A 23,976-nucleotide genomic window follows, 5' to 3' on the forward strand; every position below is an offset into this window, starting at 1 on the left:
ATCCCGGAGGACGTGTCATAAAGCATACATTAAATACTGATTCATCTTACATCAATCATTGCTCATGAAATTCACTCTGTGCGTAGGAGGGCAAGAGCACTCTCAAATGCCTTGACCACGTTGGAATCTGTATACATACAAAGTTAGCAACGTTAAGATGTAGGTATAACCAGGCTGACGTACAATGTGCTTTCTTTTCTTCTAGATTTGCTTCTGACTTCTGGACATGATCCATGCGAGTTTTAAACCTGGTTCGGGTTAATTGCCACGCTATTTCCCGAGGAAACAAATAGGACTCCACGAACCTCTTATAAGCTCTATCTTCATCACGGAATGTAGTTGTCTGCGACCACGCCATAAACACCTGTATAGCAAATCAAACAAAGGCGGATTAGAACAAGACATCAAACTATAGTAGAGTAGTGAGACTAACTTCAAGGAGATCAGCAGTCTCTTTCTGCAGGGTATTTTCAGCTTTGGATCTTTCGTCCATTTCTTCGGTAAACCGCTGTTGCAGTTGTTCCCAGGTACAACCTTCTAGTTCACGGGCTAGACTGGAGAGCTCATCATCAGGTACCGGGCTGGGTTTAGGTGTTGGTTTAGGTGTTTGTCTCGGCGTTGGTTTGGATATAGGAGTGGGTATAAGTGATCTCTTTCGCCGATGCCTAGGTTCCGTCATAGGCTCTACCATAGATTCTACTACGGTTTCCTTAGTTGGCGATGCGGGAACAGATGCAGGAACAGACGCGATGGTAATGAATGCATCTTCCTCATCTACCTCATCCTCCTCCCTTGAAGCCAGGTTGATCTTTGGACTTCTGGGGTAGAGAGGAGAGTCTACCATGGGAGAGTCTGGGTCAAGAGAAGAGCCTGGCACGGGTGTCCCACTCCTGTCTTCTGTCTCAATGTCGGTCTCCATGGTAGCTGGTTTCTTTGAAGTCGTGATAGTTAATATAAAGTTTATGTCCTTTTTAGGATGTTTATAGTGAAGCAAATTCATGGTTGTCGCGCACGACCAACTAGATAATTCCACATCCAATTAAGCCCACCTACTTCCAGCCATCCCTAGGCCTCTCCTTAGGCATCTTTCTAGGCCTCTTCTTTCTACCCATCTCCCTAGGCCTGTTATCTAGGCATCTACTTAAGCCTACGCTCTAGGCTCTTTTCTAGCTATCCCCCTAAGCCTGCTCCTTAGGCATCTCTCTAGGGCTTCTCCTAACCTTACTCCCTACCCTTCTCCTTAGGCCAGAGGGAAGTCTGGTTGTGGGCCAAAGGAAAGAAGAGTGCCCTTAAGAAAAAGAGCGTCACGGCATTACATAATCATATCTCGTGGCGGGATCAGGTGACATCATCGGGGCTCAAGCGACGACGACGATATCAAACAACCTTGGAAGTTCAACCGACGCTTTTGTGTATTGTCACAGGTTGATATCATGACGAGACACTTCCAGGGACTACAATAAATAAGGGATCTTCGCTTATAACGGCACCAAGCCATGACCCAATACATGTTCAGTGGTTTAGCGCTGCTCCCTGGTGTTCGGCGAAAAGGCACGACCGGCTTGGATTGGAGAGACTGTGGAAGCTTGACCACGACGCAGCTGCTGAGGATTACCTGACATGGGTTGCCACGTATGTTCGCAGCCGCCCAGTTCACGGCTGGGGTTTTACTGCCCAACCTGCGCCCGCAACCAGCTATACGGCCTCCGATACAACCATGCGAGAGTGCTGCTAGACAAGGATGCAGCAGGAGCGCAGATCGAAGCGTCGATAGAGAAGAATACGCGAGAGAACGCAGAGATACTGGGCGGTGGTGATATTCTGCGATTATCTGAAGATGTTGGTGGAGCTGAGCCGGAGCCGTCAAGGCTGTTGATTCAGACCAAGCGCACGGCTATATCACAGTCTGCTGGCCGGACAGAGGATATACGGTCTCACATATCTACGCTGGAGAAGGAGATTGCAGATGGGAAGAAGGAGATTGCTAGGCGGCGGGCGGTTCTGGCTCAGCGGCGGTCTGATGCAGAATCGGCTAACTATGAGGTGACAAGCCGACGGGCTCGGGCTTTGACAACAGTCCAGAAGAGCATCAAAGCGAAGGAGAAGCAATGGAACAGCGTGCACGAAAAGGCGGTAGAGTCACGGGTGTTCCTTAGCAGAGAGGTAGCCAGCCTTTTCGGCTTCCGTCAACGAACGAGGCGGAAGAGAGGGGACTTGACAAACCAGTTCTCCATCGGAGGCGTCAATATCGTCGACCTTCGCCAGATGAATAGTAAGTCTAGCTCGCCTTGCTACGTATCGTTTCCTCTGACTAACTAACGAACTTGTAGGTGCAAATCCTGCGCATATAACTGCGTCTCTGGGCAATCTCGCCCGAATGGTAATGCTGGTATCCCATTATCTTGGCCTAAGACTGCCCGCAGAAGTAGTGGTGCCTCACCGCGGCCACCCTTTACCGGCTGTCTACACACTCTCATCATCCTACATGCCACGCCGACAGGACTCCCTTGGCTCTTCGCCTAACTTCTCCCCTACCCAATCATTGCACAACCCTCGAAGCGCAGAGGCCATGCTCTTCCCGCGCCCTCGACCGCTCTTTATCGACCGGACTCTGCCCAAGCTAGCCAAGGAAGACCCCACGGGCTACGCACTGTTTATCGAAGGCGTGGCATTACTGGCATGGGATGTATCCTGGCTATGTCGAACGCAGGGCCTACATCTAGGCTCAGAGTCATGGGAAGATGTCTGTGATATTGGCCGGAACCTCTGGCAACTGCTGGTTGCTCCGGAGCCACTACTCAAAGCCCTGGCAAGTGACCAAGCAAACAATGATACGAAAGTAAATGGAAACGCAAACGCAAACACAAACACAAATGCAAATGCGCATGAGAATGAGAATGAGAACGAGAGTGGAAATGGGAACGGCTTACGAAGAGTTCGATCTATGCCTATACTCGGCCACTTCTCGCATGGTTCAGCACATACCTTCCTCGGCTCATGGGAAGGAGTGGAATTCATGAAGACATGGAAGTTGCCATCTCCCGTGAAGATAGCAGATAAGTTGAAATCCACCTTACTAGGCGAGATGGCGAATGCAGAGTGGGAGTTACTGGCAGAGGGAGAGTGGGAGGAAGAAGGCGGGCAGGGACAGACTGCCGATAAAGAAGAGGTGGTTCTGCTCGAGTGAGTGAAATGTGGTAACTATTGCCACAACTGCATTATTGACCCAAAGTGTGGTAAGGTTGGATAAAAGAATCCATGGCGTCCGGTTGGTTACATGGGAGGCGAATAATAGATTTTTTTTTATACTTTATTTCTTTCGTGCACTGTCGTTCGTTCGTTACATGTCGTCGTAGCCTATCTTACATACATGCAAGTCATGAATTCGTAAAAGGAAACCTACCCCATCTCAAAGTCTAGATCGAGTTGACTTTTTTCTCTTTTGGTTCTTTCGATTAAAGAGCGGTTAATTGCTTGTGGGTCGATTCGATCGAGATCTTTGTTTTTTTAGCGATCCGGCATCAAGTTAAGATTTTAGATTAACTGGGTCCAAACAGGGATTGGATGGGATGTGGTAGGGGACAAAGTTATGGAGACAAAGATGAGAAAGGAAAACTGGCGGCATGCTACCACCTGCTGGTAAACATGGATAGGTTAGGGACTTTCAACATCTGCTCGCCGGGCAGTAGACGAGGCGCAGATTCATCTCTGACAATGCCTATGTGGACTGGTTGGAGCGGGAAGGTCTCGCCTAGCCAGATGCCAATGACATGTTCCAGGACAACCTGCTGAATGACGATACCGCTCTGTGGCAGGGCCGGAAGCCACTGTCCGTCGATATCAAACTACGCTCGTTAACACAGAATAACATAGCATGAAAAGAAAGAGAAGCCGGAAGATGGAAAGTTACCTGTATGAATGGATGCTGTTGGCCGGCGCCTCGACGACAGACAGACAGACGTAGTGTCCATGCTGGCCTTATGCCAGGGAAGACGACAGAGTGGCCACGGTAGCGGTGTCGGTCGTCGTTGACGTAAATCTCAGTGATGCCGAGCCGGACGAGGTCAGTGAAGAAAGTGACTGACTGGGCCTGCTGGAAGGAAGTGTATGTAGCGCGTGCCAGGTACGTTGATGGATCAGACTGTTGTGTCGGCCAGGAGCCTACTCTGATGCTTGAGTTGATCCATGAGTTCCCTGGCGGCATGCAGCCTGCGTCGAAGTAAGGCTCAACACCACCTCTATTAGTGGGTAATATGGCACGGCATTTCATGGACTGGTATGTATAGTTAGCAGGAGTAGATTGTAAGTTGAGGGAGAGGGAGCTTTTTAAGAAGAGGGTGTGTACATCACAAACGAGGCGTAGTCTGTGTAGATCTGCGTCTCTGACTCTGGATATCTGTTTATCAAAGGGGGCTGTAGGGTGGTCGAATATCCAGTTTGGTCGGCCGTCACTTTCATCCAAGGCCAGGTCAACCACGCCAATACCATCTGTCTTGACTGCTAGGAACGTGCTGTCTCCAAACCGGTAGTCCTTGTATTGTAGGGTATATTTTTTATCTTCTTTTTCATATTCATGTTCATATTCATATTCATCCTCACGGACCTTATCTGGATCCGAGAGATGGCTGATGTACGCACGGCCTCCAACCCGCACAAGATGTATCCTGACCGTGTCCCCACGTACATCTACCGTCTCGAGCTCAAACCTGGAATCCAGCATGACCAACGGCGAGACATCCAGAGTCTGAAGCTGCGCAGCCAGCCTGACGAGAAACTCCAGCCTGCCGACGTCATAGTTTGATATCAAGTTCCATACTTCATTGGGGAGGGTAGAAATGCCCCTGCGGACATCTACACCTGTATCTACACCTGCACTACTAGCAGTGGTATCAACGTGAAAAGCGCCGTGTATGTCTACCAGCCCCGTCGAAGAGGAGAGGAAAGTAGGCTCTATCAGGTCGAGCAGACGGCTGACGGAGCCCGGGGCCAGGTGGCTGATGAAGGAGAGACAGCGGCAGTGGATGAGCACGGCTCTGTCTGTGTATCTGACGCCCGGGAAGCGTCTGTGCTGGACGAGGACGCCCTGGACGAAGACCTGGCCGCCTGCATGCTGGGGCTGTTCCTGGAGGGAATTGCAGGAGCGGGACTGGTGCAGGGGGAAGAGACGGTAGCTGGCTGGCTGGTTGACGGCGACGTCGTGCTGGCAGAGCGGGCAAGTCGGGTGGAAGTACGGATGTCTCTGTGCCTCCGTCATCGTCTGCTCCCTCTCTTCAGCCCGGGACTCTTCTCGCGTTGTCTTTGTACGAATATCTACGGTGTCTGCCTTTCCGGCTGTCTCGTCAAGCAGTCCACTATCGTGAAGGAGCCGCATCACATGACTGTCTAACTAAATAGGTAGTCGGCGGTATCTCGTCTCCAGCATCTTAGCCTGACGAGCGTGAAGACGAGTATCCGGGGTGTATTACTCTCTGGACTAGCTACGAGCGCTGGTCTCGATGTATTTACCGTTGGGAGGGCATTAATTCCCTTTGTGTCACTCCTACAACTCCTACAACTCCGTACAGCCGGTCTATGGATCAAAACCAGGGCCAAAACCGGATTCACTTTGGTAGACCAGCCAGGAAGCGCCAGACGAACGTGCATGTCGCAGCATGTAGATACCCAGTAACGCCCTTCCTACCAGTGCTTCACAAGCCTGTCATGTACTCATGGAAACGGTAGATGAGAGCCTTGTTCGCGCAGTATGAGAGGAAGAGATGGTCCGGGAGCATAAGGAAGCATTCCACGATATGCGGAGGCGGACACCGGTCCTGGCGCTCGCTGGGCCGTGTACTCCGTATAGAATGCGATATCCTTGTGCAGGTCACCTTCTCCTCTGCATGGTCTCGGACTGTCTTCACGACCACCGTCGGGCTGACGAGGTAGACGTGCGCATAGCCGCCGACGCCAACGCAGCCGTGTTTGCTTAGGCCAGGCATCACGACCATTCACCTCCTTTTCCTGCGGCTGCTCCTTTGTTGTTATCGTGTCTATCGTCTCCCATCGGCCGCCCACGCCACATCACCTTGCTTAGCACCGTCACCGTCGCCCCGAGTTTCACCAGCGACGATCCGGTCTAGCCAACCAGGCGCATCTCGCAGTCCCCTTGTAGTCCGACCAGCAAGGCCCACTCGACTAACTCCGACTTCTCCAACCGCGTCCCCTGACTTGACTTGACTTGGCCTGGAGGAGGAAAAAGAAAGAAGAGAAGAGGAAGTAGAAGAAGAAGAGAGAAAGGCCAACGTTGTCCCTCTTGTTGCCTTCAAAGGGGGCTCCTTTCCCTTTCCTCCTTTCCTCCTTTACCCTCTCTCCTTTCTTTTGTCTTCCCGCGTCTTCACCACTTCTTCTCTCTCTCTTTCTTCCCTTTACCTTCTCTCTCTTCCTCTTCTTTTGTCTTCTTCTCTTCTATCACTTCCTAACCTCCTAAATTCATCAATCTCTCACTCTTTTCTCCTTTTTGGCCAGGCTGAAACTCGTAAGCGTCGCGTACCGTAAGTAATAAATGTACCAGATACCGCCCTGATACCAGCCAAGCGCTGGTTCCTGTCATTAAAACCTTGTTCCTGGCGCTAGGCCTGCTTCGGGCTAAGAGCGGCCACGCAAGTCTCTTCCCAGTCCTGCCTCTCAACCAATCACCTGTCTTGGTTCTTCTGTTATGCTGCCGCTTTACGTGAGTCAGGGGGGCCAGCGGGGCGGCTCTTCTGCCGTGTGACGCTCCGCCAGCGAACGGGAAACGCGTATCGGTATTACCAGCTGACTTTAGCTTTTCCCCCTTCTCTCTCTCTCCTTTTGTCTTTTTCCCTTAATAAGAACTTCTTCCTCTTCTTCTTCTTCCTCCGCTTTTTCTCTTTCTTCTCTTTCTTCGTCAACTTCGACTTCGTCTTCATCTCCAGCTTCAAGGGTCGCTCCTTTTTGTCGTTCATTTCTTGCTGTTGCTTTAAGGACGTTGCTGAGACAACTCCTGTTCCACTCCTTATCCAAGACTCTCGCTCTTTAGACGACCTGTCTGTCCTTGACGGTGAGTGGCGCTTATACGCTTGTACGGAGTAGTAGGGAGAGAGAGAGAGAGAGAAGACTCAAGAGTCGAGATATGAAAGATAGGCTGACTGACTGATGTAGAAGATGCGTTACTCTTTCTACCTCGGAGCTGCGCTCGCAGCCTCCGTCACGACCGTTTCCGCTGAGGCCGGTTGCACCAACGACGGCGGCAACTGGTACTGCGAGGCCGTTGACCTCATCAAGTACGCCGGCTTCAAGACCTCCGGCACCTACGATGAGGTTTCCAGCATGGACGCCGGCTCCATGACCTGCGGCACCCAGTCCAAGTCCTACGACAGCGCTTTCGGCCCTCTCGGAGAGGAGGTAAGCTTGATCCTGATAAAGCAGAAGATAAAGGAATAGAGACTGACGAGAGCAGCTGTCTATGCACTTCCGTGGTCCATTGAACCTGCACAACGTTGCCGTCTACAACTTGGGCTCCGAGACTTCCAAGCGCGACCTCAAGCCATCCATCCACGAGCGTCGCCACGGCCACTCCCACCAGCGATTCCACGAGAAGCGCGCCGTCGGAGACAAGGTCGTCGCCACCATCAACGGCCAGGTCGTCTCCTGGACCAACGAGTACGGTGGTGGCGCCCCCGCTGCTCCCACTCCTGCTCCCGGCTCCAACGACCCCCATGTCAAGAGCACCGGCGGTGATTCCTACGACAAGCCCAAGTCCCCATCCAAGGGCAGCTCCAAGGCTCCCACCATTCCTGCTGGCAAGTGGGGACGTGTTGCCTACTACAGCTCCGAGTCTGGTGAGAGCAACGGCCTCACTTTCTTGAACAACGAGGGTGCCTGGGCCAAGGGTGTCACTCAGGCCTTCGGATGCGCTCTCTCTCTTGCTGCTGATAACCTCTTCGGCATCGCCAGCACCCCATCCACCCCCAAGGAATCTTCCGTCCCCGATGGCAAGGAGATCATCATTATGACCGACAAGCAGTGCGATGGAGACAGCTGTGGCTTCACCCGTCCTGGTGCCACTGCCTACCGTATGTTCCCACAAACTACATAAACTAACAGTTCTATATACATGTACTAATTACCATTCAATAGACGGCTTCGGTGGTCAGGATAAGATCTTCCTCGTCAAGCTCGACATGCCCTACACCGGCAAGCGCTCCGACTCCATCTACAACCCCGTCGACATGCCTGCCTTCTGGCTCCTCAACGCCAAGATCCCGCTCGTCTCCCAGTACCCTCCAAACCCCAAGTGCACTTGCTGGCCCAACTGCGGTGAGTTCGACGTCCTCGAGGTTCTCGCTCCAGGTGACCGTCGCTGCAAGTCCACCTACCACACCGAGCAGCCTCACTCCGGCGGCTCCAGCTACTACTTCGACCGCCCAACTGAGCCAACCACCGTCGCCGTCGTCTTCAACTCTGGCGACAAGACCCTCTACGTCAAGGTTCTCAAGGACATGAAGGACTTCCCCGAGACCCTCGACCCCGAGGAAGTCAAGAAGATCTGCAGCGACGTCCCCAAGACCAACGTCTTCGCCCTCGCCTCTTAAGCAAGAAGCCTGAGCTAATCCCGTCGATGTTTTCTTTCTTTTCTCGTCTTGTCCTTTCTTAACTGTTATCTTGATATCCATGCCTTGCAAATAGCTCCCTCTCTGTTTTATATACATACATAAATACATACATACTCCCGCTCGGTGTTGAAACAGAATCGGCGCACTCCGGTGACCAATGCTCCCCTTTTTACCTCCTTTACTTCACTTTTAAATTCACGAGATGATCTTTTTCCCCCTTTTTTATCTTCTTCCCCCTTCACAAGGAGGCGTTAAGCGGAATCCGGACATCTGGCTGACTGACGAAACCCCTTTATTTGTTCTTTTTACTCTTGTATCTACCTCCTTCAATGATCAAATTGTCTCTCTTCAACGGTTTTTTTTATCTATATATACATATATGTAGATGCATCTGTAGACGGCGCGTACAAGGACACCCCTGATAGTTTAGAATTACCTGTATGCCCCTGACAGCCAATATGAGGACGGGCCAGCGTATTCTTATAACGTCCTCAACTTAACCCGTCAACTCCTGTTAAATCCACCTGCCTACGTACGGTCCAGGCTTTACTCGCTAGAAGCTCCCTACTTACATCTCGTCTTATCTCGTCTAATCCTTCTTGATATTTGTCTTCTTTGTCTTCCAACTGCTTTATCTGCGACATCCCGTGACTTCCCAGAAAAATTGACCAAACTTGACACACGACCAGAAAGACAGCAAGACAGCACAGAAAACAGACACCAGCAACATCCAACCGTTCACCAAGACACCTCTTCGTCGGAGGATATATCAATTCCATCGCTTCAGGGCCAGTCGTTCGCTACTCTCCTCGTTGTGGTGTCGTTTGCGCAGCCGGCGCTTTTCCCTCGCATACCTACCTAGTTCATACCGTCCGACTTCCCAGGGCTGTCTGGCTTACACCTACGAAGCGAGATAGAGACGAAGCAGATATACGACCATTGCAATTGGGATATTGATTGGATATGGCTATGTGCTCTGCATAAAACGGACGGGCGGTTACATTCATACGCTGGACTAAAGACGACGGAAGGGTGCAGCAAGCGGAAACCGATAGTATCTTGCCGGGCAAGGTACACATACACATACCTACATACACACATACATGACGACAGCCGGAAATAGAGAACGGAAACCCGCTTAATACCCCAAGATGGAGGGTGAGTTGAGTCGGCCTGCTTCGTTGGCGCCGGAGTGCGTATGCTAACGCCGTGAATAGCCCCTGCACTGTCCGGCCTAGACGCCATACCACTCGATAAGTTGAAAGACGAATATCTCCGACGGTCATGCGGAAGTAAGAAGACAAACGCATATAACACGCCCGCTCACGTAGCTGCGTTGTTCCTCATACTTGCCCTCAGCACATTCGGTACGTCATCCCCCCATCTTCACACTTAGCTCGGGTTGTATTTGTGACATGCTAACGCCAATTACCAGCCTGTGCGTTCCCTATAATAGCACGACGGTTCCCGAAACTACCTATACCGCGCCGTTTCCTCTTTTTATCCCGCCATTTCGGAACGGGTGTGCTTATAGCTACTGCGTTCGTACATCTGCTACCTACAGCGTTCATATCCCTGACGAGCCCATGTCTGCCGCGGTTCTGGAATAAGGGGTATCCTGCCTTTGCGGGGCTGGTGGCTATGGTTGCGGTGTTGATGGTGGTTTGCATTGAGATGTTCTTTGCCATGAAGGGGGCTGGTCATGTTCATGGATCGGAATATGATACGCTCATAGGGGATATGCACCATGATCATGACCATGGCCATGGACATGAGAACGGATCATCGGTACAAATGGGGAAAGTACGTCGAAAGCCACCGGCTAGGATAGTCATAAGCGCTTCGACGGAGAACCTAGTCGATGGAGCAAGTCCGCTTATGCCGAACGGTAATGGCAGAGCTCAACTTGGCGGAGAAACGACAGATCCAAGTGACGATGAAGATCTAGATATAGATCTGGAAGAACTTGATCCGCAGCCAGACGACAACGAGTCTGTACTCGTACACTCTAGACACCAAGGACATGCCCACCACCACCACCGTCACCACAGCCACGACAACCACATGAGCGAACAAAGCGCTCAAAAACAACTCCTTCAATGCCTCCTTCTCGAAGCCGGAATCCTTTTCCACAGCATATTCATCGGTATGGCTCTCTCCGTAGCCACGGGAGCAAACTTTCTAGTCCTACTAGTCGCTATATCCTTCCATCAGACGTTTGAAGGCTTCGCGCTCGGCGCACGCATAGCGGCTCTAATACCCGCTCTGTTCCCTGCCTCCTCACCCAAACCGTGGCTCATGGCTCTAGCGTACGGTGCGACTACACCTATAGGCCAGGCTATCGGGCTCGGTGTACATAACTTGTATGATCCAGCGAGCACCACGGGCTTGCTGATGGTTGGACTGACGAATGCGTTCAGCAGTGGTTTGTTACTATTTGCTGGATTGGTGGAGTTACTTGCTGAGGATTTCCTGAGTGATAGAAGCTATGAGACTTTGCAAGGACGGAACCGGCTTGAAGCCGGTATTGCTGTTGCCGCTGGTGCGTCGTTGATGGCATTGGTAGGGGCTTTTGCTTAGCTTGTCTTTCCCCCTACCTCCTTTTTTTTGGGCCGGCTATTTACTATCTGTTCCTACTTGGTATCATTTGGCTATATTATGGAGTTTCAATGTATTTCTATCCACGGTTTAAGTTAAGTTATATGGTTATTAATTTTGGACATTGTAATTTTGGTTTTTTGTTTTGTTTTTTCCTCAATGACCCCGAAATGTTTTGTTCATCAATCAGATCAGACTTTGGAAAGAAAGTATCAATAAAGTCATTTCTCTTATACCGGATGGTATTCATTAACGTCAATCAATAAGTCAATAAAGCCAGTAAATCTACTGCAGGGACTCAATGACCATAGCACTAGCACCGCCTCCACCATTACAGATACCCACACATCCAAGCTTCCCCTTTTTCTCACGCAAGACACCCAAGAGAGTAGTCAGGATACGAGCACCGCTAGCTCCGAGTGGGTGACCCAGCGCAACAGCGCCACCGTGGATGTTGACCTTCTCCTCGGAGAGGTTGAGGAGCTTCAAATTTGCCAACGCAACAACGCTGAATGCCTCGTTGATTTCAAAGGCGTCAATGGCACTTTGTTCGACACCAGCGTGTTTAAGAGCCTTGGGGATGGCGAGGGATGGAGCAGTAGTGAACTTGCTGGGTGCCTGGGCTGCGTCACCCCATCCGAGGATCTTGGCCATGGGCTTGAGGTTGAGCTCCTTCAGCTTGGCTTCGGAGACGAGGACGAGGGCTGCAGCGCCGTCATTAAGGGGGGAGGAGTTGGGGGCAGTTACGGTGCCGCCGTTGGGGATGAAAGCGGGCTTGATGGCCCGGAGTTTGTCGGGGTTAAGCTAGTTGTTTGTATTAGTCGTTGTGTGATGCATCTGAGATAAAGGAAACTCACGTTTTTGGCTTCTTCGTCCTTGTCGACGATGGTGGATGGTTTTCCACGGAAGCCGGGGATTTCAACTGGTGCAATCTCTGCACTGAGAGCACCGGAGTTCTGTGCAGCTTGAGCACGCTGGTATGAGCGGATGGCATACTCGTCTTGCTGCTCACGGTTGAATCCGTGATCCTGAGCACACTCCTCCGCCTGGAGACCCATGAGCTCCTGCTTCCCATATGCATCCATCAAACCATCCTTCATAATACCGTCCGTAAGCCCCTGGTGGCCATACTTGGCTCCGGTACGCATATTTGGGAGGTAGTGGGGGGTGTTAGACATTGACTCTGTTCCACCGGCGACAACGATATCGGCATTACCAGTCATGATAGTCTGGGCACCCAGTATGACTGCCTTGAGACTGGAGGCGCACACCTTGTTTACAGTAGTGCAGACAGTCGAGTCCAAGAGTCCAGCTCCCAGTGCGCATTGCCTAGCAGGGTTCTGGCCGACACTGTTGCAACGTCTATTAGCGTACAAGCTACCCCTGGTAAAGAGGAGGGACATCTTACTTTGCAGAAAGGACATTGCCAAAGAAGACTTCCTGTACATCTTCTGGCTTAATTCCCTGGGCTCTTTCAAGGGCGGCTATGCAATTTTAACACCATTAGCACTGGACAGTACCGGTTGGCAGGCAGCAACAATAGTCTGCTTATACATACCCTTGATCGCATGGGATCCCAACTGAGGGGCAGTGAGAGACGAAAGGGAGCTGCAAACCGGCCAAGTCAGTAAAGGATCTCATATTTCACCAGCTTTCCAGCTTCTACCGTAACGGATAGCTATAGGAGAGCTGTCTGTGACTTACCCAAGGAACGAGCCCACTGGGGTTCGAGCTGCGGATACGATATAAACTGTAGGACGGGAAGACATTGTGGGGAAATTTGACAATGGAGATCTAGCGATGGAGAGAGATCTGACGTATATACTGTATTAAATGTGAGATGTTCAAATATGCAGAGCAGGCGGAAGAAGAGGAAGAAAATCGAGATGTAGCTGGTTTGGTAGATTTTGGTGGTTTTGTTGAGCTCGCGGGCCTAAAATTGGATATTTAACTAGACTGGACGTTGGATCTTAGCCCGGCAGGTGAGGCCAGCGTTATCGGAGGCGCACCCGTCGCCCGTACATCCACTCTCTTCTATCAAATTTCCCTTTGAATGCATTTCCCGTCTACAATTCAGCTTTTGATTAACGAATTTATGTTATTTTATTCTATTTCATTCATCCTTCTCTTCAACTTTGGATTATTACTGTTTTTGGCATGTTGAGCCTGTTTGCATTTAGCAGGATAACTTAAGGTTTCGGTAAAAGATTATTATTAAGCCGGACGCGATAGTTAATTGCGCTTAAATCCGACCTTTCACTCCAACGTTGGAAACAAAACATTCACATTCCTCTCAAAGGCCAGGATGCTTCTCTTCTTTGGCAGCACCATATGCTTATGGTACGGGAATGGTGGATCTTTCACAGGATGATTGCGACGTTATCGAGCGATACCCTTTAAATGACTCACTCGACAGGCTACGCGACCTGCTGCAGATGCAGAGAAGGTCTACGACTCCGATAATGCTGCCTCTGACAGTCTCAATCTCTATAGAGGTGCAATAACAAAACTTGTCTCTGCACTACTGGCAACTGATGCAGCATCAAATCTTTCGTCACAGATAAACGATCAAACAGTGGATCTGGACCTGGCATCCTTATATACGCAACTCCGGAAAGGGAAGGGAAGCTTCAACTACAGTCCCTATCGAGCCCTGGTACGCCTAGTGGTTCAAAAGGCTCCTTGGAGATCGACGTTGTCCTCCCGGCGCGGTAACGAGCAAACTCGCAAGCTGGTGGAAGAGAGGATCTTTGGCGAGATCAAGTCATGCACACACAAAGATGTTGGGGGATTTGATGCGAAGTATTTCCGAAATACAAGTTGGGAAGAGAAGTTCATCGATATCTATAAGAAGATACGGAAGCAAGACGATACTGGACTATCGGATTTCCCCGATCCGCCAATTCAAGATGATGTTCTAGATTGGTGGTTCCGATTACAGGACACCTTCTTGATGGAAACCCGTGGGATATATTACTCTACTGAAGGCAAAAAGAGCATCAAAGACTCTGATGCTGACCGCCAGGTAGACGTGCTGATGAGGGTGCGAACTGGTGAGAACGCTGTGCCAACACATAGCTGGAAGGATATACGCGTTGTCGGCGAACTTAAGCAGTCAAACTACGACAAGAAAGGAACGCTCCTTCAGATAGAGCGGTATGTATGAGACGTCTTCGCCGCCCAGCCGACCCGTCCATTCATTCACTCCTTCACTCTCTGCGGAACGGAGATGGAGATGTGGGTGACTGATCGATCGGGCCCATACAGCTCAGCTCTGACTCCTTTGATATCTGTGACGAGCCCGAACGGTTCTTCTGTGCAATTATCGGATACACGCTGATGAGCGATGATGAGCTGGGTCTAGATACATTCACCACGCTACACAACGACGGGACGCGAACTGTCTCCGTCGAGGATCTTGACACTGGTGAGAAGGAGCCGCTGCGACTAGAATCGATGCCCTTATCAGTTCAGCTGGCGGTGGTCTGCCGCGGAACGTGCTGCTATCGAACCAAAAAATATGCTGCTTCTAAGTCACAGGATGCTGTCAAATTCTCCTGGACTTCTGCCCGACGACAACCCGAGGTGAATCTTCTTCGATTAGCGCGTCAACGCGAGGTAGAGGGTGTGGCCAGGGTGATCAGATACAGATCCATCACAAGCATTGCAGAATTGCGCGAAGGCCTTGAATATTTAAGAAAGCTTATCAATTTCGCAACGTAGCACCACCAAGCACGTCGTCCTCTTCCCAACTTCAGCCACAGCTCCAGCGGTCCAAATCGTCCACGAAGCTCCAGGGCTTAAGCATCGCCAAAGGTTCATCTTCAGGCTCAGGCTCCTCGAGGAAGAGAAAGCACTCTACTCAATCTGCAGCCAAATCTCTCAAACGTTCAAGGTCGAGCAACCTTCGGTTAGATAGCGCAGCAGCAGAAGAAAAAAACGAAGTAGCAGTCTCTGTGGAGGAGACTCAGAAAGCCAGTCTTTACTCCACATGGAGATGGCCCCTTCGAAAATCGAGTCCTGCGCTGCTTGGTGATATCCCCGGCCGGCAAAGCAATCCATCAGTTTGATTCTCTCGAAGAATTGCTCCTAGCACTCCGTGATGCGATCAAAGCGCATCATTCTCTGTACATCAAGGAGAAAATCTTACACAGAGATATATCAGAGAATAACATCATCATCACCGATCCTAGTATCACCAATGGCTACTCAGGCATGCTGATTGACCTTGATCTCGCGAAGGAGCTCGATAGTGGGAGAACTGGTGCTCGCCACCAAACAGGCACGATGGAGTTCATGGCGATCGAAGTGCTACGTAATATCGATCATACCTATCGCCACGATCTTGAATCGTTTTTCTATGTGCTCATCTGGCAGTGTGCCCGAAGTAGCTGGAAGCGCTTAGGCTCCCTGAAAGACATGCCGAAGGAGAGCCTGCTAAGAAAATGGTATACAGGGAGCTTCGAGGATATTGCTAATGCAAAGGCCGGCCGTATGGGTGCTAAAGGTTTCGAGTATTTGCTGTTGGAATTTCCACCTGAATTGGAGGATGTGAAGCCGCTCTGCAGAGAGCTGCGGCAGATATTATTTCGATTTCATCAAGGTGATATTCTCACCGGAACGCCGGTCAGGTCGGAAACGCTATATGATCCAATTATCAACGCGTTCAACGAGGCAATCCAAGACTTAGAATAAATGATTACCTGGGTACTTTGACCGCGTGGTTGATGGTAATATTGCGGAGCTCGCGAACCCTTTTAGGGTACACCTGTATTTTTAGAAGATGATTACCCAGTGGCCTATCATTATATACTGTTGGGATATCCACTTTAGCTAGACTTGTACATATTACCCAAGGATACCTTGGGAATTTAGACCTTTTTTCCTATACAATCTCCATTGCTTTCCTCGTTTGAATCGATGGTGATTGGGTGGTCTAGTCAGCGATACAGAAACTGGCTAGAGAAGAGAGTCCCGTCGGGTGTTTACAATGCACAGTGCTAGAAATGGTGGTGCCCTTACCCTCTAAGAGAAATGATAACGGCGTGGTTTCTTACATGTTTTGGCTTCCAGATTGAAATATCTAACAGGCACTTGCTGCGTACTTCCTACGGAGTACCGATTCTTCTGCCCAGCATTAATTTGCCCCAACACAAACATAGTACCGAAGCCATAGGCCGTAACAATTTTTTCCAACGTTAGGGTTCCACTCCATAAATTTGGACAACGAAATTCGATACTTTCGGATGATAGTGTCACATTTATCGCCTTGAACGACCTGGTGCCACTTGTTGCATTTACATATGGCACCAGGTTGAGTGGGGGAAGGAAGGCCAGGACTTCGACAGCCCGTAGGGCTTGGACTAGGCATGCACTTCCTTGTTGTAGGTGTTCCCGGTATACCTATACAAGACAGATTAGTTTGAAAGCACTGTTCATCCATTGATGGGGTCCTACTAATGCAGTAGTAGTAGTTCAGCCAGAGACCAGAGCAGTCTTCTCCAACGGCTGGATTCCACTTGATGAACTCTTCCTGAGTGAACGTTCCATACTGTGCGGTAATACTTGTGCAGGTGTTACCCGATACCACTTTATGCCACCGCCGACAGTTACTGAGAATACCATCCTGAGTCCGTCCGGGGGCGGCCGCAGTTACAGTCGCATTTGGAGTGGTGGTAGTTGATATGCCCTTTGGAGGCGCATTGGGTATCCTGGGAATGCCAACACAGTAATAATAGCCAGACCAAAGCCCCGAACAGTCCTTCTCGAGTGCCGGATTCCACTTAATGAATTGATCCAAAGTTACAGGCTGATATTTGGATAAAATCTTGCTACAAGTATCACCGCTGACTGCCCGATGAAATTTTGTGCAGTTTCCCACCAAACCATCCTGAGTTGGGGATGGTAACGGTGGGCCGGTGGCGGTGGGCGATGCACTCGATGTTTCTGAAGTAGTGGGAGTCGCTGACGTAGAAGTTGAAGTAGTTGATTTCATTGGTGCTTCCACACAAACTGAGAGGCCAACTTGAAGCCCACTGCAGTCCTTTTTCACGCCGGGATTCTACCATCTTTCCGTTAGACACAAATTCTGCGACTTCTTCGAACAGGCTCAAGCATTGACTGACTTACCCATGCCACAAAAACCTCATGGCTCAGCTCCCATTGTTTTTCGATATTTTCGCAGGTATAACTATCGTCGACAAGGTCTAGATACCACGTACAGTCTGGGTTTGTACCCGCGTACTTTGGGCCGTTAGGTTTTGTGCCATGTATGCTAGCGGACACTGCACTGGTAAGTAGGAAAATAGCGATTTTTGAACCCTTCATGACGATACTTAGGAAACTCTCGTTCACTTGGGGGAGGGTCTACACCCTCAGTTCAGAAAGGTATCTCCTAACGAATTTTCATCGAATTCTTTACCACCTCATATTTTTATATAGTACTGGCTCGTTTGAAAGGAGCAGTGAATAAAAAAGGTCCTTAAAGGGCTTGTGAGTTCGCGCGACTCCCCACTGCGCTATGCATTCGGGCATCGTCTACAAACCGCGATATATTTTGTGCTATAATCTCAGCAGTAGCGGTTCGATTCTTGTTCTCAGCTCAATTCGGAGTGTTTTTGCCGGCTTAATTGTGATATACATGGCTGTAATCACGCATGCAACTAATGAAAATTGCAGATTAATACATCTCATAGGCGAGGAGATTTCTGGGTATATTGACACCTCCATCTTTGAGGCGCATACGCTTCCTTTGGCCGCATTATCCACAGTTCATCAATGGGTTATCAAATAACATCGAAACTCGTCAATGCGAGACCAGTCGCTTTGTGCATATGTCAGCTCTGTTCTCTATTATGGCTCCTATTTTTTGAACATACAACATGCTGGATGTTGTTATTTGTGACGTTGTAGAAGTTGTAGTCGTCCAGGCCGAGAAATCATCACGTGACCCAACTACGAGGTCTTGAGCTTAATATGTCTTGGCGCAGATTCTAAAAAGAAGAAGAAAGTCGAAGTTGATAAACGCGAGGATATCTCATTCAGAGAGCATCCAGAGCTCTGCCCAGCGGCCACTCATAACAATCTTGTCATATTTCATGTTTAGTGGTGTCAAGTAAGGAGCTTAGAAATACCCCTTACCCACTAACGGACCTCCGCGGCATCTTGTTAGCACACTTCTACAGGCTGGGACTTTGCGATCGCGTGCCAGCCCATCATGGATGACCTTTATGACGAGTAAGTCCTTCAATTAGAATGGGATATAAGCTGTATATTGATATATGGCTATTCGTTTAGCTATGCGCAAATGGATGGTAAACTAATTGTCTCCTCAGGTTCGGTAATTATATCGGAGGAGAAGAGTCAGAGGAAGAATCACAGCCCGGTGGTGTTGAAGCACAGCAATTCGATTATGACCTTGAATCAGAGGTGGAGGCTCCGGCTGCTCATGGCCAGGAGCTCATGGAGATAGACGGTAGGAAAGGAAATGCCCCTAGTTTGGTTTGGCTTCCTATGGCTAACCAGCTCCCTATCTTATAGACCAGGGTCCATCAAACGCAGTTATTCTTCATGAAGACAAACAGTATTATCCAACCGCACAACAAGTTTATGGAACAGATGTGGAAACGAAGGTACAGGAGGAGGATACACAGCCACTGACGCAACCAATTATTGCGCCAGTTCAACAGAAGAAATTTGCTGTCCAGGAAGCAGACCTACCCCCGGTCTTTTACTCGCGAGAGTTCATGACAGATCTATTGAACTATCCCAGCCAAACACGAAATATAGCTCTGGCAGGCCATCTACACCATGGCAAGACCGCCTTTATGGATACGTTGGTTATGGAAACACATGACTTGTCGGAGAAACTTGACAAGCGAACCGGCAAAGCCAAGGATGAGCAGCTACGATACACAGATGTGCATTTCCTAGAGAGAGAGCGTGGATTGTCGATTAAATCTGCGCCAATGAGCCTTGTCTTACAGGGAACTAAAGGAAAATCTCATCTTTTCAACATAATAGATACCCCTGGCCATGTCAACTTCGTGGATGAGGTCGCCGCATCGTTGCGACTAGTAGATGGAGTAGTGCTTGTTGTGGACGTCGTTGAGGGTGTGCAGATAAACACAGAACAAATCATCAAGCACGCCGTATTAGAGGACCTCCCACTTACTTTGATTGTTAACAAAGTGGACCGACTTATACTGGAACTAAAACTACCGCCCACTGATGCTTACTTTAAGCTGAAACATGTGGTTGAAGAAGTAAACACTATTATTGAGAAAACAATACCTGGGCAAGGTGAAAAGAGACGACTCAGTCCTGAAAAGGGCAATGTTGCATTCGCTTGCGCCTCAATGAACTGGTGTTTTACTCTCCAGTCATTTGCGAAGATGTATGCGGACACGTACGCAAAAGTTGATCTCTCCGAGTTTGCTGTAAGGCTATGGGGTGATATCTTCTTCAATCCCCGCAGCCGGAAGTTTACACGCAAAGGTATGGAGGAACAATCGAAACGATCCTTTGTCCACTTCATCCTTGAACCTATCTACAAGCTTTACTCGCACACCATTAGCGAGAGCCCCGAAGACCTGAAAGACACGCTAGCAACGCTTGGGATCAACTTGAAGCCCTCGCAGCTTAAATCAGATGCAAAGGTGCTTTTAAAACTGGTTTGCGCCCAGTTCTTTGGCCCTGTTACTGGGTTTGTCGATATGGTCGTTCAGCACATTCCTTCTCCTGTTGAAGGAGCTAGCAAAAAACTGGACAGGTATTACACTGGACCTCGGGACACTAAAGTTGCTGCCGCTATGGAATCCTGTGACCAGGATGGCCCATTGGTTGTGCATGTCACTAAACTGTATGGGACGCCGGATGCTGCTGGGTTCAATGCCTTTGGACGGATCATGAGCGGAACTGCAAGGGCAGGCCAACAAGTCAGGGTCCTAGGAGAAGGATATACAGTAGATGATAATGAGGATATGGTCGTTGCAACTATTTCTGACACGTTCATCGCCGAGTCTCGCTATAACATTCCGACAAGTGGCGTTCCGGCGGGTAACTGGGTCCTCCTCAGCGGAGTAGACAATTCCATTATCAAAACGGCAACTCTTGTGCCATTGACACTTGAAGATGACGAGGAAGCATATATCTTCAAGCCTATCAAGCATATGACAGAATCTGTTTTCAAGGTTGCTGTTGAACCCATAAATCCATCCGAGCTACCTAAAATGCTTGAAGGACTTCGAAAGGTCAACAAGAGCTACCCTCTGATATCAACTAGAGTTGAGGAGTCAGGCGAACATATCGTACTTGGAACAGGTGAGCTCTACATGGACTGTGTTCTTCACGACCTCCGTCGACTATACGCGGAGATGGAAATCAAGGTATCAGATCCTGTGACAAGATTTTGTGAAACGGTGGTTGAGACCTCTGCAATTATGTGCTACTCCATCACCGCCAATACCAAGAATAAAATCACTATGATTGCCGAGCCCCTCGACGACGGTATTAGCGAGGATATCGAAAGTGGCCGGGTCAACATTCACGACCCGATTCGGAAAGTTGGTCAATTCTTTGAAGAAAAATATGACTGGGATAAATTAGCATCGAGGAGTATTTGGGCCTTTGGCCCTGATGACATGGGCCCAAATATCCTTCAAGACGACACACTGCCTTCTAAGGTAGACAAAAAGCAGCTTGGATCAGTAAGGGACTTCATCCGGCAGGCCTTCAGCTGGGGAACGAGAGAGGGTCCCTTGTGTGAAGAACGTGAGTTAATTATGCATTTTGAGCCCATTTTCCCTTACGTGATAATGACTGCTAACAATGTGTTCATTTCTTAGCCATTCGAAACACCAAGTTCCGTCTTACAGATATCCAGCTAGCAGACCAAGCGTTTTCTCGAGGTGGTGGGCAGATCATCCCGGCCACTCGTCGTGTCGTCTATTCATCTTTCCTGATGGCCTCTCCCCGATTGATGGAGCCCATTTATACCTGCTCCATGACGGGACCTCCAGACTCAGTTGCTGCCATATACACTGTTCTTTCTCGACGACGTGGACATGTCTTATCCGATGGTCCTATCGCCGGAACCCCTCTCTACTCTGTGCGAGGTCTTATTCCAGTCATTGATTCTTTCGGATTCGAAACCGATCTCAGAATCCATACCCAAGGTCAGGCCACCGTCAGTTTAGTATTTGACAAATGGAGTGTTGTGCCGGGAGATCCATTGGACAGAGACATAAAGCTCAGGCCACTGGAGATGGCAAGTGCCATGGCAACTGCCAGAGACTTTGTTCTCAAAACTCGCCGAAGAAAAGGTCTTGCAGAAGATATAACCGTTAGCAAGTTTTTGGAGCCGGAGCTTTGGAAGGGCTTGAAGGAGAGCGGTCTCCTCGGCGAAACATGATTGCAACATTACATAGAGTTTACATAAAAAGGAAGCACTGGTTTTTATTTATGAATGCACAACTAATGATGGAGTTAATACGCAATCGATTGTTGACAACAGTGTTGATCTCGTAGTTATATGGCCCCACCCAGATATACATTGAGCGATTGCAAAAAATTAAGCAAATAATTATAGTTACAGTTACCTTAGGCATCATTTAGATGCCAGAAAGGAACTATGATCACCGTCCAACGGCACCGTACCAGCAAAGACCGAGAACTGCGCCCATCATAATCGCGACTGGTGGCGGGATACCAAACCATGCGCTCTCAACATAAGTCACAGCAGCTATAACAACCCACCACGGCTCCTTGCCTAAGCTCTGCCCATTGGAAGTTTGGGACGTAAGATAACCAATCTCCCACAGGCGGTAAACCGCAGTGAAAACCAATCCAACAGCGGTTGCATTAACTCCGCGAAGAAAGTCTGTAAACCATTTTCTCTTTCGTAGCACTGCCCAGAAGCTCTGGAACGCAACAGCTAAGGTGATTCCAGGTAAGAATATTCCCAAACCACCAAGAATAGCGCCGAAAATGGTCGGGAACTGTGATTTTTGTAGGGCTAAAGCACCGAGGAAGATGGCGAAGTTGAAGTTCGGACCGGGGAATGCCTGGATGATAGCAAGTCCAAGAAGGAAGTCTCGGCCTGACACCCAACCGGGGTCGACGACGTATGATCGCAGAAGTGGAATGACAACAGGGCCACCGCCGAAGATCACAGTTCCTGCAAGGTACATACTAGCAAAGAGGTCGAGGGCCAAGGGTGGAGCGCGAAGAACTCCTCTGGCGACCAGAACGCCTATGAACGATGCTATAGCTATCGTTAGTATATATAGCTTCTTTCTCCGCAAATACGCAATTAACAAGGCTTACCAAAGAATAGCACAGTTATTAGTATGCCAAATCTGATCCGGATAACATGCTTTTGCGAGTTAGCAGGTTGATTAGGGTCAGAAAGAGGACCCGCCCCATCGTGCTGTAAGCTAGCCCCCGGAGTGTTTGTTCTGCGGGATCTCATTTGAGCACTGTCCTCTGGCCCACTGGAATTGGCATGGCCTTGCCGGTCTCCTGTGTGAACGCTCTGCGGCTCTACTGTTTCCTCCGCAGCTTCGGGGTGGGTATTCCTTCTCTTTCGGTTCTGCCCGAAGCTACGAATTTTCTGATACAGCCATCCATCCCAGATAACGGTGGCCATTCCACCAAGGACCATTAGCAATGGGAAATACCACAATGCATTGTAGCATAGCCCGGCACAAGCACCAAGGGTCACCAAGATGCGAGTCAACTTATCCTTGATGGCTTTTTCCGCTAGCTGTACTGCTGCTAGAGCAATGATTCCCACGGTAGATGAGTTTAGTCCAGATAGTAACGGATAAACGGGTGCCGGAAGAGTCTCGCCGATTCGCTGAACACCCAGAGAGAAAGCATACATGCCAATTGCGCCAGGAAGACTAGAATCAGTGAGCTAAAGGCATTATTAGGGTATGAATATCGGAGCATGTAGCCATTACCACCACAAGAAGAATACAAGGAGAGCTGGAAGAAATCCTGCATGGAGCAATGCAATGCAAAAGAGCAACTTTGTGCTCGCTGGTCCTGGAAGTCCCTGACAGATTGCGAAGAGCTCCTGGTACTATAAATACGATTAGCCCCATGCAAGCAGGACCTTCGGGTGTTTAAAAAAATGACGTATATAGGCACTCACAGTCTGCTCATCAACCCATTTCTCCTTGACTCCTTTACCCTCGACGAATCTCTGGTGGAAGATGCGAAAATGCACCGGTGGACCTCCGAAGGACGTAAAGCCAAGGTCCCAGGTAGACAGAAAGACAGTAACTAGCCTGGTAAAAAGCGACTTGGTATCATCCTCGGGCCGTGAAGCAGCGTGGCCCTGCCATTTCCGCTTCAGCGACTTGAGAGACGCTACGTACTTCGACAAAGGAGCTGGGAGGAGCATCGTTGTTCCTTCGGTCCCTGGGAAGTCGTTGTCACGCAGACAAGGACATGTGAGCGACGGGCATGGATCCTCCTGCTTACTTATATAGAGCTTTAGTAACGTGGTGATGCAGGGGTCTTTCCTTGACTTCAGCGCCTCGTATTTTAGGTGCACGAACAAAAAGTCATGAAGACAGCACGCGTGATGCCAAGCCTTATACCGCTCGCGTTAGAGCCAGACGCTAAACCTTGAAAAGGAAAATGACGCGGCTGGCGCTTGGCTGAGCGCTTGGCCAGGAGTCTCAACCAATAAAAAGCAGGCGGTATGAAGCCATGGCGTTATAAGGTTATCCGAAGACGCCAACCTTATTTCCTTTCC

At 49.6% G+C, this 23,976-nt stretch overlaps 10 protein-coding genes across 10 annotated transcripts; 5 read left to right on the forward strand and 5 right to left on the reverse strand.

Annotated features, from left to right (window-relative positions):
* Positions 1-71: 71 nt before the first annotated feature.
* On the reverse strand, positions 72-919 carry MGYG_04966 (hypothetical protein; the record flags this gene model as incomplete). Its single annotated transcript, XM_003172328.1, has 4 exons — positions 72-127; positions 184-248; positions 306-364; positions 434-919. 4 exons carry the CDS (start codon positions 917-919, stop codon positions 72-74), a joined length of 666 nt encoding a protein of 221 aa, XP_003172376.1.
* Positions 920-1,620: 701 nt separating this feature from the next.
* On the forward strand, positions 1,621-3,187 carry MGYG_04967 (hypothetical protein; the record flags this gene model as incomplete). Its single annotated transcript, XM_003172329.1, has 2 exons — positions 1,621-2,272; positions 2,331-3,187. 2 exons carry the CDS (start codon positions 1,621-1,623, stop codon positions 3,185-3,187), a joined length of 1,509 nt encoding a protein of 502 aa, XP_003172377.1.
* Positions 3,188-3,626: 439 nt separating this feature from the next.
* MGYG_04968 (hypothetical protein) lies at positions 3,627-5,371 on the reverse strand (the record flags this gene model as incomplete). The annotated part of the gene is made up of 3 exons (XM_003172330.1): positions 3,627-3,845; positions 3,911-4,273; positions 4,346-5,371. 3 exons carry the CDS (start codon positions 5,369-5,371, stop codon positions 3,627-3,629), a joined length of 1,608 nt encoding a protein of 535 aa, XP_003172378.1.
* Positions 5,372-7,161: 1,790 nt separating this feature from the next.
* On the forward strand, positions 7,162-8,591 carry MGYG_04970 (TOS1; the record flags this gene model as incomplete). The annotated part of the gene is made up of 3 exons (XM_003172331.1): positions 7,162-7,401; positions 7,457-8,072; positions 8,137-8,591. The coding sequence occupies 3 exons, from the start codon at positions 7,162-7,164 to the stop codon at positions 8,589-8,591; spliced, it is 1,311 nt and encodes a 436-aa protein (XP_003172379.1).
* A 1,172-nt stretch (positions 8,592-9,763) lies between these two features.
* On the forward strand, positions 9,764-11,192 carry MGYG_04971 (zinc-regulated transporter 1; the record flags this gene model as incomplete). Its single annotated transcript, XM_003172332.1, has 3 exons — positions 9,764-9,770; positions 9,830-9,979; positions 10,048-11,192. 3 exons carry the CDS (start codon positions 9,764-9,766, stop codon positions 11,190-11,192), a joined length of 1,302 nt encoding a protein of 433 aa, XP_003172380.1.
* Positions 11,193-11,495: 303 nt separating this feature from the next.
* MGYG_04972 (acetyl-CoA acetyltransferase) lies at positions 11,496-12,979 on the reverse strand (the record flags this gene model as incomplete). The annotated part of the gene is made up of 5 exons (XM_003172333.1): positions 11,496-12,014; positions 12,068-12,560; positions 12,619-12,694; positions 12,769-12,818; positions 12,915-12,979. 5 exons carry the CDS (start codon positions 12,977-12,979, stop codon positions 11,496-11,498), a joined length of 1,203 nt encoding a protein of 400 aa, XP_003172381.1.
* A 562-nt stretch (positions 12,980-13,541) lies between these two features.
* MGYG_04973 (FunK1 protein kinase) lies at positions 13,542-15,905 on the forward strand (the record flags this gene model as incomplete). The annotated part of the gene is made up of 5 exons (XM_003172334.1): positions 13,542-13,550; positions 13,627-14,366; positions 14,483-14,911; positions 14,934-15,120; positions 15,159-15,905. The coding sequence occupies 5 exons, from the start codon at positions 13,542-13,544 to the stop codon at positions 15,903-15,905; spliced, it is 2,112 nt and encodes a 703-aa protein (XP_003172382.1).
* Positions 15,906-16,081: 176 nt separating this feature from the next.
* Positions 16,082-17,537, reverse strand: MGYG_04974 (hypothetical protein; the record flags this gene model as incomplete). The annotated part of the gene is made up of 5 exons (XM_003172335.1): positions 16,082-16,146; positions 16,268-16,613; positions 16,717-17,271; positions 17,340-17,416; positions 17,447-17,537. 5 exons carry the CDS (start codon positions 17,535-17,537, stop codon positions 16,082-16,084), a joined length of 1,134 nt encoding a protein of 377 aa, XP_003172383.1.
* An 889-nt stretch (positions 17,538-18,426) lies between these two features.
* Positions 18,427-21,621, forward strand: MGYG_04975 (U5 small nuclear ribonucleoprotein component; the record flags this gene model as incomplete). The annotated part of the gene is made up of 4 exons (XM_003172336.1): positions 18,427-18,446; positions 18,545-18,684; positions 18,750-20,981; positions 21,056-21,621. 4 exons carry the CDS (start codon positions 18,427-18,429, stop codon positions 21,619-21,621), a joined length of 2,958 nt encoding a protein of 985 aa, XP_003172384.1.
* Positions 21,622-21,844: 223 nt separating this feature from the next.
* On the reverse strand, positions 21,845-23,619 carry MGYG_04976 (chromate transporter; the record flags this gene model as incomplete). Its single annotated transcript, XM_003172337.1, has 4 exons — positions 21,845-22,473; positions 22,536-23,113; positions 23,174-23,295; positions 23,368-23,619. The coding sequence occupies 4 exons, from the start codon at positions 23,617-23,619 to the stop codon at positions 21,845-21,847; spliced, it is 1,581 nt and encodes a 526-aa protein (XP_003172385.1).
* Positions 23,620-23,976: the final 357 nt, after the last annotated feature.

The sequence above is a fragment of the Nannizzia gypsea genome, genomic scaffold (genome assembly GCF_000150975.2).
Source record: "Nannizzia gypsea CBS 118893 supercont1.4 genomic scaffold, whole genome shotgun sequence".
In the NCBI taxonomy this organism is placed as follows: Eukaryota; Fungi; Ascomycota; class Eurotiomycetes; order Onygenales; family Arthrodermataceae; genus Nannizzia; species Nannizzia gypsea.